The sequence below is a fragment of the Microtus oregoni genome, unplaced genomic scaffold, assembly GCF_018167655.1.
Source record: "Microtus oregoni isolate MIOR12 unplaced genomic scaffold, Mior012 000008F_ref0000371, whole genome shotgun sequence".
Classification (NCBI taxonomy): Eukaryota; Metazoa; Chordata; class Mammalia; order Rodentia; family Cricetidae; genus Microtus; species Microtus oregoni.
In genome coordinates, this window is record NW_024543067.1 from 9,458,275 (window position 1) to 9,473,468 (window position 15,194).

At 40.2% G+C, this 15,194-nt stretch overlaps 1 protein-coding gene across 10 annotated transcripts in view; it reads right to left on the reverse strand.

The window, feature by feature from the left end:
* St18 (ST18 C2H2C-type zinc finger transcription factor) overlaps positions 1 to 15,194 on the reverse strand; it is a 249,079-nt gene that overhangs the window by 65,606 nt on the left and 168,279 nt on the right. The window contains exon 3 of one of the 10 annotated variants that reach the window (XM_041657768.1): positions 11,610 to 11,646. The exons of the other annotated variants lie outside the window; for them this stretch is intronic. Coding sequence (XP_041513702.1) covers positions 11,610 to 11,623 — 14 coding nt within the window. The 5' untranslated portion in view covers positions 11,624 to 11,646. The remainder of the gene's footprint in view (positions 1 to 11,609; positions 11,647 to 15,194) is intronic. 10 annotated transcript variants of the gene reach the window in all.

Below are 15,194 nucleotides of genomic sequence, written 5' to 3' on the forward strand. Positions count from 1 at the left end.
TTAAGAAGATTGATATAGAAATGAAGGCATGCTGTTTGAAAAGGACAGCTTTTAGTCTAGCCTGTTTGGTGTTCTGTGAGCTTTTTGTTGAGGAAGAGGTCAGTCATCCTCATCAATGTAGATCATGAAACCCAGTATGGACAAGTTCAACAGAACCACCATATATGGCTGCCTATGCATGCTTCAGCATTGCCGGGGCATGAATTTCCTTTCAGTTTCTAAGCTTCTTATATCTTTATATGCATACCTTCTTTATGTTGGGAAAGTTTTCTTCTATGACTTTGTTGAATATATTTTCTGTTTTTTGAACTGGGATTCTTCTCCTTTTGTCCCTATTATTCTTAAATTTGTTCTTTTTATGGTTTACCAGATTTCCTGGATATTTTGTGTTAGGTATTTGTTGGATTTAACGTTTTCTTTGACTGATTAATCTATTTCCTCTATTGTATCTTCAACACCTGAGATTCTCTCTTCCATCTCTTGTATTCTGTTGGTGATTCTTCTATCTATAGTTCCTGTTCACTTCCCCCAGATTTTCCATTTCCAGAATTCCCTCAGTTTGTGGGGTTTTTTTATTGTTTCTATTTTAGTTTTCAAGTCTTAAGCCATTTCCTTCACCTGTTTGATTGTTTTTTCTTGGCTTTCTGTACAGGATTTATTGATCTCTTCCAATTTTTATTTGTTTTTTCCTCAACTTCTTTATGGTAATTTTTTCATTTCTCTTTTAAGAACCTCTATCATCTTCATAAAATAATTTTTAAGCTTTCTTGTGTTTCAGCTGCATTGAAATGTTCAGGTCTGGCTGTTATAGGATCACTGGGTTCTGGTGAGGCCATATTGCTCTTTTGATTTTTGAATGTATTCTTACAGAGGCATTTACCCATATTTTCTTCTAACTGGTATGATTTATGCCTATGCCCGTTCTCCCAACTATTGTGGTTTATACCTGTGCCTGCGCAGTCTGCTGTTTTTCCAACTAGTGTGGTTTGTGCCTGTCTATGTAGTCTGGTGAAATTGTGGAGGAAGGCTGGCCATGAGGAAGATGTTCAGGTGTGTGGGGTTAGGCAGCAGAGTGGATCTTGGAGGGGCAGAGTCCTGGGCATGGTGGGGGTGGGGTTACAGCCTGGAGGCAGATCTTTTACAGAAATGGGGTTATAGTTATAAAAGTGTGTGTGTGTGAGTGTGAGTACATGATTTGCATATATATCATATTTATATTCTTATGCGTGCATGGGCGCATATACACTGCAACAACAATGTGTGGATGAGCAGTAGCGTTCCTTGTCTTCTAACTTGTTTGAGAGGCAGGGTCTCTTGCTATCAGCCCCATGAGTTTTCCAGGATTCTCATATCTTCATTTTTTTATTTCAATATAGGAGCACTGAGATTATAGATACTGTTGTGCCTAGTTATATAGGGGTTCTGAGATTTAAAGTCAAATATTCACCCTTGAAGGCAAGCACTTTACACATGGAGCGATCTCCTCAGCCTTGGGATTGTATTTATAGAAAATCCAAAAGACCCTATAAATATAATTTGGTGATAAGGCAATAAATATAAATGAGGCTTCTATTTGAAAGGTAGTGACAAATCTATAAACCAATAATAAATAATTCCATTAAGAATAGCATAGCAATGTAAAACTTCCTAACGACAGATTAACAGACAAGACAGGCTCTAAGAGAAAGTAGAGAAACTTTCAACTGAGAAAAATACAGCTCAAACAAGGTTGATGTCATCCATGTCTTTGTGAGTAATGGTGGATGACTCTACCAAAAGAATTCAGGAAGGGTTACAGTATAAAACTTATTCTGTAAAAAATGTGATGTAACATTTTCAGGACCTTAAGGGAAGTAAAGGTTTTCCCAAGGATACGACTAGTAAATTATATCTTATTTAAATGTAAAAGGTCTGGTATCAGAAGGTACCAGGATGCAGACCATTCCATCCATGCGCTGGGGCTCAATCAGTTTCCATGGCATGCTCAAGTGGGAAATGTTCACTGAGCTGTGGTCTCTGAATGTGCCCATTCTTCTTCACAGACATCACATTCTTCAAGAGAGTATTCAAAAGACAAGAATGAAGAAGAAAACCACAGAGCAAGAGAAGAGACTTGACACATATGTTTTATAAAGCAGGATGTAGACTATATAAAGAATTCTTCCCAATAAGAAAAAGTCAGACTAGCAATGTAAACCATAGGCTATTGCTGGGCACAAGGCTCAGGGACTTGAGATTGCTCAGTGGTTAGAACGCTTCCTGTTCTTCCAGCAGAGGTGAGATTGGTTCCTTGAAGCTGGGATTTCAGGGGTTGTGAGCCGTCCAGCATTGGTTCTGTAGTTTAATCAACAGCCAGGGCTTAATCCAGTGAATGGAGACAATCAATCATGAAAAACCCCAGGAGGCTTTGCAAATGTCAGTCTTCCTTTGTAGGCCAGAAATATACCCAACTGATGAAACCCAGTTAGCCTACAATTATAACCCTCAACTTTTTCTTAAAAGATGACACAATTATTTTGAACTACTGGTGAAGAACATTTTTCATGCAAAAATGGAAAGAATTTTCTTATGGACTAAGAACAGAACTTAGCATGATCACAGAGAGACTTATTTTGCAAATATTTCCACTATCTGTGTGTGTACGTGTTATCTATATTATCACATGCTATCTGTGTGTGCACATGCTATTCATGTGTACGTCAATCTGATTACCCAGTACAAATTATCCAAAGAGAGAAACTATGCTTGAGTCCATTTGCATTACGTAACAAAATTATAAAACAAATTCAGTCTATACTTAGAACAATAATCAGTTGATTTCTGAGGCTTTCTGTATGTTTCTTAGAAAAACATAACTCAACAATTTTCAGCAATTTTAACTGATATGGGCAATATTATAGCTCAGTTTATAGCCACAAGGGAATATTCAATATATATATGTACCAATAAAGATAAAGCATTGAATGAAATTGGGAAAAAAATCTCTCTTCTGAGAGATTTTATTAAAGAAAAAAGAGACATAAAATTGTAATATTCCTGTAAAGATTTCTACACTGGATACATCATATACATCCTGAGGATAAATACTTTGGTAAAGTGGTGAATAAAAGACCAGAAGGTAAAGGTCAGACTTACAAAGAGCTTGCCAGCTCCAGACTCCTGTAACAAAATGCCTGCGATCACCAGCTTAGAGGAAGAGAAACGTTCACTATGACTCAGTCCATGAGTGGCTGGCCCTGCTGCCTACACCATTGCAACAAAAAATGTCAAAATTCTTCACTTCAGAGCTGCATGCAAGAGGAGAACAGGGCCAGGGCCACACCACCCCCTTCAGGATACATCCTCTTGACCTCCCACTTTAAGGAGCCATGCTGAGCATCAAGCCTTTACTATTTGAGTTTTTTGGAGACATCCAGATAAAATCTCTAGCAGACTGGATGTTCAGGAAAATCCACACTAAGAAAATTAGATTTTCCTTTTCAGCAAGAGGGAAATCATGTTTGGTAGAGGAAACTGAGCTACCTACCAGGGCCAGTACAGTAATGAATTAGGAAAGAGAACCTATAGCACCTCTCTACTGACACAGTATATCTCTAACTACATTCAAAGTATTGGTCCATATTTATACCCACAGATAAGATACCTCACTCTCATCAATGAAACTTCTCTTTGTGACTGTCTGAGAACATCACAGAAGAACATAACTTCCATCCCAACAGATATTTCTACACCTCCAGCACTTCAACATGTAAGGCTTGGAGATCATTCCAGAGTTATGGGTTGAAAGATGGCAAGAGCCAGAAGATCAGAGAGGATTCTGTGAGATTGTGTCTTGTAGAAATGTCAGAAGCTACACCCATAAAGTCTCACCTCCGTGGCTGCCCAACCATGAGCTGAACAAATAGGACACCGATAGATGTGCCAGTATCGATGAGTGTGTGTTCCTGCAGAAAGGCAAGAGGCTTCACCCTTGCACAAAAAGCTGCACGTGACTAAGGAATGCTGCAAGGGGGAGAAATAGTCTTCCTCAGGGACGAGCACACCATTTGGTTATCCAGTACCAAATGGTCAACTCTGAAACATGCACGCAAGTAACACTATATAGACCGAGCAGGTTATACTTACGTATACTGCAGGTGTATTAAATATGTAACAATAATTGATGAAAAAAGAAGCCATGAATTTGAAAGTGAGCAAGGAGGGGCTTATGGGAGGGTTTGGGTCTAGGGGGAAGAAAGATAGGAGGTCATCTCAAAGCTATAAAAAATTACAAAAAGAACTCCTAAGTTTGTATGTGCGTGTGTGATGGGGGGGGGGTGTCTCATGAGCTTCCACTCCTAGCTGAGGAACTATTGGTAGCTGGTGGCTTTCCAGAGGAGGGAAACTGAGTTTTCTTTATGGATATCACCTCTGGTAAGTCAACCACTCTCTGGCAGATGGAACCACACTCATGAGTATATAAACATCACAAACTGAATTTAGGCTGTCAAAAAAGGATAAAAATGGGATGGAGAGGTGTCAGGAGAGACTGGGAGAAGTTGGGGGAGGAGTGGAGTAAGATGTGACCACATACATACTGTAAGCATGTATGACATTGAAGAATTAATAAAAAAATATTGTATTTATAAAAAGTAAAAAAAAATTGAAGTGGATACAGGAAACAAAAAACAGTAAGAAAGTGGCCAGAATTTTAGACAGGGAACAGTAGGTGCAAACTGAAAGGTACTGTGTGTGGAATGTTCCATGAGAGCACAGAGGCTCACGTACAACAAGTGGAGGGGAGTAACAGAATACGAGATCAGAAAAACGATGGGCCCAGATAGTGCTGAGAATTACAGACTATTTTAGGTCTTTTGACTTGATTGAGATATAAAGAGTGTGTACTATTTTTAGAGATGACATATCATGATTTTCGTGTTAGTAATATTATTCTGGTCTATTCAGAAAAGACTGCAGATCATGAGCTTAGAAACAAGTAGAAAAATAAGTTGACTAATCATGCCTGTAAGAATTGGTGCGTGATTTGGACTACGACGGTACCTAAGCGGGGGTGGCAGATTCTGAACATATTTGGAGGAGGAAGCTAAACGGCATCACTGCCAGAGTAGATGCGGGATACGGACAGGAGTGGAGACTGATTTAAGTGGCTTTGAGTTGAAGACTTGTAACTGGATTGTTGCCATGACTGAGAAGCAAGATTTGAGGACAGCAAAATCTGGAGCATGTTAAATTGGCATGAACATTGACTAGAAAAAAGATCTACTCAGAAATACTGAATCTGAAGAGTGCCTGGACTCTCTGATCCCATGAAGTGCCCTCTCCTTATACCATGAAGAAGATGATGCAGAAATTTTTATTTTGTAAGAGAATGCATGCTTTTATCTTCCCTCCTTGCATTCTGGACAGAAACCAAGGTCAATACACGACATCATCTGGCCTGCTAAGAGCAGAAAAGGCCCTTATGCCAAGCGAGCTGCAGGACCTAGCTACTATTCATGGCAGGAGCTAGAGGAGTACATATGGGCCGGATCCCAGGGGTGCTGGATCAAAGGTATGGAACATCAACTTGGATAAGAAGTTGGTGTGGAAGCCATCTCTCGTGTAACAGGATTTAACACCCTGTAAATAAGTCTGGGGATGGTACTTGCAAACTGATAGATTGGATCTAGGCTAGAGGAGCAGCATCTAATTCTAATTTAGAAATTCTAGAACTGCCACTGCAAACAATAGAAGAAAAGAGAAGAGGGGCATGGCCATTTTTGGAATGGATACATAAGCCTGGAAACCCACTGTGTAAAAACCCATTATCCCTTGCCAAGTTTGCAGGCCTGAGGCCCTTCTCAGAATCTAAGTGCCGTGATTCCCTGGGAGGGAGGTCCTTACCATGGTGATGTCTTTATGGCTATTGTTTCCTTCACCTGCCACCCTGATGATCTATGACAATGTACTCAGAGAACAATTACTCTGGTGAGGAAAGACTGCACAAATCTTTCAAGAACTATTGCAGTGTTCACATTGAGGCCCAGGGGATGAAGCTACATCAAGAACAAGGTTAGCAGTCAGAAATCCCTGCGCTAAGAAGGGGAAGTGAACACAATCCCACCCTTAATAAGCCACGTGCAATCGATGACTGCAGGGGAATGGATAAATCAGTTTTCTTGAATGAAATAACACTGGGTATATCAAACATACTTCAGGACAATAGTAGTTGGCCAAAAAAAAAAAAAAAAACCCCACAGTCCATCAACACAAAACAGATTCCTTGTTTTTGTGTTTGGAGAAACTTTTTGTTTGGTTTTGATATTTTTGCCTTACTGGTTTTGTTTGTTTGTTTATTTTCATTTTCATTTCCTTGGGTGGGGAGAGAGAGAGAGGAGAGAGAGAGAACAGAAGAGAAACAAAGACAGAGAAATGGAGATGGAGAGAAAAACAGAGAGAGATAGAGAACATGAATTTCTGTAGGTGGGAAGGATCTGGGAGATGGATAAGGGAAAACATGATCATAATTTATTATTTGAAAAATTCAAATAAAAACAGAAGAAAGAAAAGACCCTGATTAGGAGGGAAAGATGGAGGCAGGTCATAAATACAGCCCTAGAAATGCCCTGCTTCATGGCCACATGTCTATCGTCTGTGTGCATATTGAAAGAGATAAATATGGGCTTCTGAACTAGTGGAGTAGCAGTTGATTGATGTAAGCAACAAGTGGAATCCTCAAGAATCACCAAAGCAGTAGATCTTATATGAAATATTGTGGGAAGGGCCAATTAGTACCACTTTTAAAACAGTAAATGGTTGATGCTTCCTTGGTTTTGATTTTGCTTTGTTATTTGTTTCTTTGGGGACAAGGTCTCATGTAGCTCCAGTTGATCTCAAACTCTTTGAACTCACTATGTGCTTGAGAATGACCTTAAACTTCTGATTTCCTACCGTCTCACTTCAAATGCCAAGATGATAGGTGTGCACTACCACATTGAGTTTATGCAGTGCTGACATCTCCTACTGGACTAGTTTCCCAGTTGGTGCTCCCGACTTTTTAAATTAATTCTCCAAAGTAGACTCTACTACTACTAATGGTCCAGAACAAACTCAAACAAGTAGTCATTTGAACTGCATGTGTGATACCAGTGCAGGATACTTGCTTTAGCAAATTAACATCATTTTAAATTTGGAAAAAAAAAACTAAAATGCATCCAAACCAGAAAGACTTTAAGCATGAACATGACAGACATTATAGCTGTCCTCATGTTACATGTCATGTTGAAAACATAGATGCAGTCAAAATTTTGTACAAGATCACCTTTCTGAACTGTGTGTAAGTAAAAGAAAGCCTAAGTGAATTTTGTGTTTAGACTTGCATCTCATGTCCAATGTGACTCGTTATGCATATGCAAATAAACCAAGATCTGTGCTGCCCTCTGCCATCTGAAAGGATCCGAATAACTGAATTAATGTGCTATGCTGATTACATGATGCTAATGAGAGGAGATGAACAAGAAAGAGCGAGTATTAGAGAGGTCTCTGTAGAAAGAAGGCAGAACATGCAGCCAACAGTGATCTAGAGTATGAGGGGAAATGTTTAGAGGCTCAGTGATCTGGAACATTCCTATACACATTCATTTTTTTAAAATGTTAAATTTTTGCATTTTGCATTTCTGACCACTGACAAGGAAATACCAAATGCCAAATTGGCCCACCTAGGTTCTGGGGATAGCACATTCCACACTTGGGAATACTTCTGAGAGACAGGGTGTTCTAGAACCTGCTATGAGTAACTACACTATATGTTAGGCTGCAGCATGATCAGCCCTGTTGGGCATACAACTTGGTAGAACCTATTATTGGTTCAGAGATAGCTTTGGTAGGAAGAGATGCTTCTGGACCTTTAAGGCAAAAAAATAATTGGAGAATTACACTGAAAACTCACAGAGTACTGGAGCAAGGATATCTCAGCAGCAGAGAATTATACACTGCTATTATGAAAGCCTGAGTAGACACATTTGTCAGGGGTAATCATGAGCTGAGGTCAGAGTGGATGGGCCATTTAGAAAGGCAATAGTCACTGATGCAACATGGGTAAAGACATAATCATCTATGTGCCAACACAGTAGGTTTCTTTAATATATGTTGATTATCTTGTTCCATCAGAATATTCATTCATTTTTGGTCTTGACTATTCTGCATTTGGCTTAAAAATTATGACATTTAGATTACAGTGACATCCTTAGATCATTGTAATAGCAGCCAACTGTGAGGCATTTATTTACCAAGAACCAAGATGCTCTTTGGTTAAAGACATTGACTGCTCTTTGCAAAGGACCTGGGCTAGATTTCCAGCACATACATGGCCACTAGCAACAATCTGTAAACTCCTACCCAAGGGATAAGTGCCCTCCTCTGGCCTCTGTGGGCACTAGGCATGCATGTTGTACAGACATACATGCAATCAAAACATCAAGACATATAAACTAAAAACAACGGTATTAAATGATGAACCCCTAGTCAAAAATATAGAAAGTATAAACATGATGAGAAATAATGCAGTTAAGTTTAAAACAAGTGAACCAGGCAGTAAGTTGTAGAGGAAGAGGTAAGTTGGGACAGGATGGGCAAATTTCCTCCTGTCCCAACAAGATATGCTTCTAATATGCATGCTTATTTATAGTGATCTAAGGAACAACTTGCAGAACTGTCAAACAAGGTGCAGTTTTAATATCGTACATTTTGTATGAGAAGCAGGTTATCCTAAATTTCCACTAAAATTTAGGAGATAATGATAGACCTACTTTTTGTCCACACCCAAAGTCACATCTGTTAAAATACTATGTTCTCTGAACTGATTTTTAACTTGAAGAGCTAGTCATTTCCTGGTTACTTCCCTGTGGGTGCACTGCTATGTGATAGTGAAACATTTCTATTTGTTCTACATGTTCATGATAGCAGGAAACAGGGCCCTGATGTGAGATTCCTCTCTCAATGGCATAAATACCACTAGCTAATAAAGCAATTGTTTGGAGTCTATAGCAGAGCAGGGCAGAACAGAACTAGGCAGGCAAAACTAAACTGAATGCTGGGAGGAAGAAGGCAGAGTCAGAGGGAGAAGCCATGGAGCTGCCACTGGAAATAGATGTGCTCAAACGTTGCTGGTAGGCCATCACCTCATGGTGATGCACAGATTAGTGGAGATGGGTTAAGCTAAGTTATAAGTGCTAGCCAGTAAGAATCTAGAGCTATGGGCCAAGCAGTTATTTAAATAATACAGTTTATGTATGGTTATTTCAGGTCTGAGCTGCTGGGTGGCCAGGAAACAAAAAAGTGGCCTTCCTTGCAACAAGGCCCAAGAGAAAGCTAAAGTCCTATGAATGCATTTAAAACTGGCTTTTTAATTCCTACAAAAATTAATGGATCACACAGAATGACAAATTCACTCTTATGCCTTAATTCTTGCAAAGCTATGGTTCATTGTACCAGGACAATCCCTAGCTGATTTACTGGAATTTCTTTTGAAAGTTGATGATCATGCTCACATCTACAGATGCTGTTAGGCTAGCATGTATCCAACAACAAACCTGTAATTTCAGCTTCTTCCATTAATCATGTCATAAATTCAGCATATAATAACTTGTAGCTATTTATCAATGGTTAGTTTGCTGTCAAGTGGCAAAGTTATTTGGTATGAAATTTTTTCTTTCTGTAGGGCCAGAGTTAATAGATAATTTTCTATTTTAATTGGGATTAAGTTTAAGGTACATTAAATCATCTCTATAACACTTACAATAGTCTCCCCCAAACCATTGCTCTTAGTTACCCTCCAGAACTTGACAGTAAGACCCTGTTGCTAAAGACACCATATACTTAAGTCCATAAAACAGAAAAACTGAGTTGGTAATGACCTTAAAGCTTTGCTCATAACTGATTAGTTTTATGGTGCTGAAAGGTGCTATGCACCCTACCAGAGGAGAAAAGTAATGACAAATATTACACAGAAGGGAACCCTGTGAGCTACAATAGTAATTGTCCTGTAAGATATGACCACTAGTGCAATAGTGGCACAAATGTAATGGGAGTAACCAACTACATTCTGGTTGGATTTAAGACCTCCTCTATATCTCACACTATTACAGGACAAGAGCCTGTGACTAGATAGGATCATAGGCCCTAGGAAGAACTGACTAATATGACTCTGCTAAATAGGCATATTATTAAAACCATCCAGATGACTCACAGAGTAGTGCATCTTTCAACCCTTATCAGAGAAGCTTTTTCATACAGTAGACAGTATATAACATTAATACCCACAACTATTGAATCTACAGAGAATAAGAGACTATGGAGGGCTCAGTCCTAAATGGGACCTCTATAGCAAACCCTTTAACCCAACACTCAAGGATTATATTTGAAGAGGGGATAGAAAGATAAGAGCCAGCAGTAATGAATGACAACAAAGAAACCATGCTTTACAGCTACAACAAGGCAGGTGCACATTTGAATTTACAACAATTATGACAGAACAAATAAATCTTGTGTAAACCCAAGCCAGATAAATTCCCAGTATGAAGGTGAGGAGGTAAATAGATATGTTTCGATCTTATTTGTAGAAAGATTGGCATTTGATAGCTGCTAGAATAAGAAGAATCAGTTTTCTTTACAAGTGTTACTCCCCTCCAGCAGGGCCCAAATTAAAGAGATTTGGGGAACACCGATTGAATCTGACAGTGTAAAACAAAACAAAATGCTATAGAAAGGAATACAAAGTTGGGTGGATCTGGAGGAGTTAGAGGTGAATGAGATCAAACTATGCTGTATGAAATTCTCAAGTAATTAATAAAATATTATTTAAAATATTTAAATCATTAAAAACCACATTACAGATTCCTGTGTGAATGGATGGCAGGTGTTCCCTTACTATTAAGATGATTCTACTTGACAAAGAAAAAGTCAACATGTTCTACAAAGCTCCCCAGTTGTTGACTTTTGCTTTGTGAAGCAAAACTCAGACTCCATGGAGTTATAATAGAAGGGCTTTCAGACCAGAAAATATTATAATCATCAGTGATTAAAGTACAGATGTCTTCCTGTTCTCCAAGACCAGAAATGTGGAGAAGAGATGAGAATGCAGAGGAGCAAGGATGTAAAATGTAAGGTGGGAGGGAAAAAAGTGACCACTTAGCCCATGGGTGCACACATGTATGCGACACAGTAAGTAAACGCCTGGCAGAAACAGCATCACAACAACTGAGGGAGAGAAAATAAACCAGAACAAACTGCATCCCTTATTCCACTAATGCAATTTAGAAACTCAGATAAAGTACTTTTCCAAGACCACATGTCCACTTCACACCTGCAACAAAAATATCGATTTATTTGTTGACATTTATCTGAATGTAGAGACTTTATCCATAAATACGCCCTTTGTTTTTGTCATTATTCCTGTACTAAAATCTTTGGAACCGGGAGATATGCACAAGGTCTTTTTAAATGGATGTTTCCCAATTGTGATGCTCCCATTTATCCTCATCTTCACCAGCGCACATCGTAAGTCATTTTCCAGTCTTCATCACATCTGAGTGGAATTTCAAAGGAGGAAATTGAAACAGGCGAGTGCTCACTCTGTATGGGCCATCTCCTCTGACACATTGCTATACCCTGCAGATAGAATTGTGGGTATGTGAAGATAAACGCATGCATGCCAAATTGTGAAATACTTTAGCAGCCAAGTATCCTACTGAACTAGAAACAACTTGCTTCTAGAGGCTGTCTCTAAACTCAGTTTTATAACTTGTTCCTATAATTGTACCACTTGAGACTGCAACGAGGGAATTACCTCAAGTTTGAGACTAATAGTCTGGACTATATAGGGAATTTCAGATCATTCTGGGCTACAGAGTAAGACTCTGTCTAGAAAAACCAAAATAAGTAAGTAAATAACAAATGAGCTTAAAAAAACAATAAAACCTGTCTTTGATTTAGAAGAACTCCAACAAAAATGACATCGGCACATGGTGTCTGTACATGTTGTTCACGGCTATTATAGCACCTTTGGCTGTCTAGATCTGCCTTCACACACCATACCTGAGCTGTTGATGCTATCCCTCCTTGGCTACTTCCTTCCTTTTCTGGGGGTCAAGACAGATTATGCTGATTCTTTGTCTGCTTTCCTGGCCTTAATACTCAGGCTGTACCTTGCTATTTCTATTTCATCAGTGGCAGTAGTAGGAACCATGTTGTCACTAACTATTCTTCCTTAATATTTCATAACATGACTTCTCCCAGTTTATTTTATTCAAATCATTATACAACTTTTCAACTCTTGAAACTTGTGGTTTCTAGATTTCTCCAAGACTCAATTAAAAAGTGAAATAACATTGCAAAGTATGGAAAAGTGGGGCCTTTAAGGGGTAATTAGGACCTAAGAACTCTGTCTTCACAGGTATAGGGGAGTTATAAAGAGAATTTTGTGTCCCTTTCATCTTTCTTGGCATGTGATATCTTCTGCCCAGGTATGGTGGAGTACAAGGCTCTTACTGCAACTTTTTAAGCCCTAGATCTTGCTTTTCCTTGCACTTGTAATTCACTCAGACCCACACTATTCTGTCAGGGAAGCAAAGCACGGGACTCCGACAACCTTTGGGGTGTATTCTCTGCAGTATTCTTTTGAATACTGCAGCTAGCGCCTCATAGACTTCTGAGCTGGTGTTTGTCTAACTGGTGTGGGTAGCAGCACCCACTTCATGGTGCTCAGAATCCATTGAGCAGGCCTTGCTGAGGCATGTTCACAGTTCCTGAGAACAGGTGGCACTATGGGCCTGGGTGGAGCGGGGAGCTCCAGAGTCTCACTGTATCCTCTGACTTACATGCTCATTGGGTAGACTTCTGAAAGCTAGTCTGTAAATCACTGTTTGTAAGGATTCCTGAATTAAAATGGTGAGATTACAGTATTTGCAACCTTTGTCTACTCGTCTGCCTGGCAACTGCTCTGCACCTGTTTTAGACAGGGCAATGAGTTGAAAATCAAGCCTTAAGTGACAAAAGCACAAAATTATAAAAGGCAAATCTAGTTCTTAGCAAATACAGTTTAAGAAAATCTTGGTTATCTTTTGCATGTGCATGCATATGCCATACCACGTTGTAGCAGTCAGATCTCTCCTTCCATTACGGTTCCGGGGATCAAATTCAGGCCATCACGCTTGGTTAAAGGTACCTTTACCCACCAAGCCTTTCTCTTGAATACTATTTTCCTACTAATATCGTGTCAAACATAGCCAGTAGAACTCCATCCAAAGAAATGACAAGAACTGTGCTTCACAGGGACTCAAGAGTCCACATCTGTACTTCCATATTCTTCCTTTGTAACCTGCTTTCAAGCATCTGAACACATATCAACCAAGAAGAAGGCTGTGGGGAGCTTATGTCTTATAGTCTAACTTAACCCATCACTAAGCAGGGCCTGCTCTGGGTTCTGAACTTGTAAGTTAGTCACACTCCAGTGAGAATGGGTTGCTTCCGCCGCTGTGTTGTTCATAACAGCCAGTTTTATAGGAATCCTCAAGCACTAAAGGCTGTTACTTCTTTAAACCATTTCTATCTCTCATAATATTTTCTGAAGCTCTCAGAATCCCTTTCTTTATTTGGCATTTTCATTAGTTCTAGTATATGCCAGGCTCTATCCTGTATGAGGTAGCTATTATCAGTGGGGTAGTAGATGACAATTTTCACTGTCACAAAGTAAATGTCATAAAAGTAGCATACTAGAAATAATGTCAAAACACAGCTAGACTGCAGGACAGATTGTGACTTTTTCCCCACAAAACATAAAAGTGAAGGATAGGAAAAGCTGTGGAGTGGGACTTGTAGATGCAAAGGTTGCATCAGGGAAAGTCTTGTCAACATGGAGGCAAAGTTAGGTTTTAGAATAAGCAAGGGAAGGAGCCACAATAGTCAAGTGGGAAACAGCGTCCCATAAACTTGGAGGCACAGGAAGGTCTGAGACCATTGAAAGCTCCAGGACAGGAGAACTGGGAAGGCCAGGGATACAAGTGCAAACAGAATGGCCAATTGCACACAGTTTTGGACAGAGAGGTTACACCATATGAAGAAATGGGTCAACTTATAAATTACATTTTCCCCCATTTACTAACATGAGGAAGGCTAGGGGGATCCTTGATTGGTGAGAGAGGATCTGGTTGCAAGTTTGCATATACAAAGGAACCTCCCAGGGATCTCATTTGGAGATGACTGTGCAGCTGAAGTTCAAGAAAGTAGGGAGAGCAGGAGGTGTGGATTTATTTTCATGCAGGTGAAATTAAAGCCCAAATGAGATCTTCAGAGAAGCACGGGTATAGAAAATGATATACCTCGAGGAACCCAGTGTCCTCAGACTAGAGAATCAAAGAAAAGCTAGCCATACATGGTAGAAGAAAATCCACATACCCGCCATGTTGAGAGAACATGTGTTTTTGAGAATGAATGTAGAAAAGTGGCCTTCGAACTCTTTCTTTAAGCTCAGTGATCCACCCGCACACAGACCCCTGGCTATGTTGTGGAATCTTCATGCAAGAAGGGCTCAGGGTCCGTGATGGTGCGTGTGTGTGTGTGAGGGGGCTCTATAGCTCAGGGTCCGTGATGGTGCGTGTGTGTGTGTGAGGAGGCTCTATAGCTCAGGGTCCGTGATGGTGCGTGTGTGTGTGTGAGGGGCTCTATAGCTCAGGGTCCGTGATGGTGCGTGTGTGTGTGTGTGTGTGAGGGGCTCTATAGCTCAGGGTCCATGATGGTGCGTGCGTGTGTGTGTGTGTGTGTGTGTGTGTGTGTGTGTGTGAGGGGCTCTATAGCTCAGGGTCCGTGATGGTGCGTGTGTGTGTGTGAGGGGGGCTCTATAGCTCAGGGTCCGTGATGGTGCGTGTGTGTGTGTGAGGGGGGCTCTATAGCTATCACCGTGGACACCGTGAGGAAACTGCAGGCCTCCCTTAGTCGTGCTAACCTGGAGTAACAGTCGACTCTGTGAGTCCCACATCAGGAAGGTTCAGAGACTCAGTCTGCACTTGATTTGGCCTGAGTCCCAGAGGTGCCTTTCAAATTCCACCTCTGAGAATCATCCCTCAGTGAATCTTTGGCAGGTGGGAGTTTGTTTGCTGTTCGGATTCACCGGGAGGACAGCAGCACAGCTAATGCTCAGGCGGAGCTCTGTCCCTGTGCTC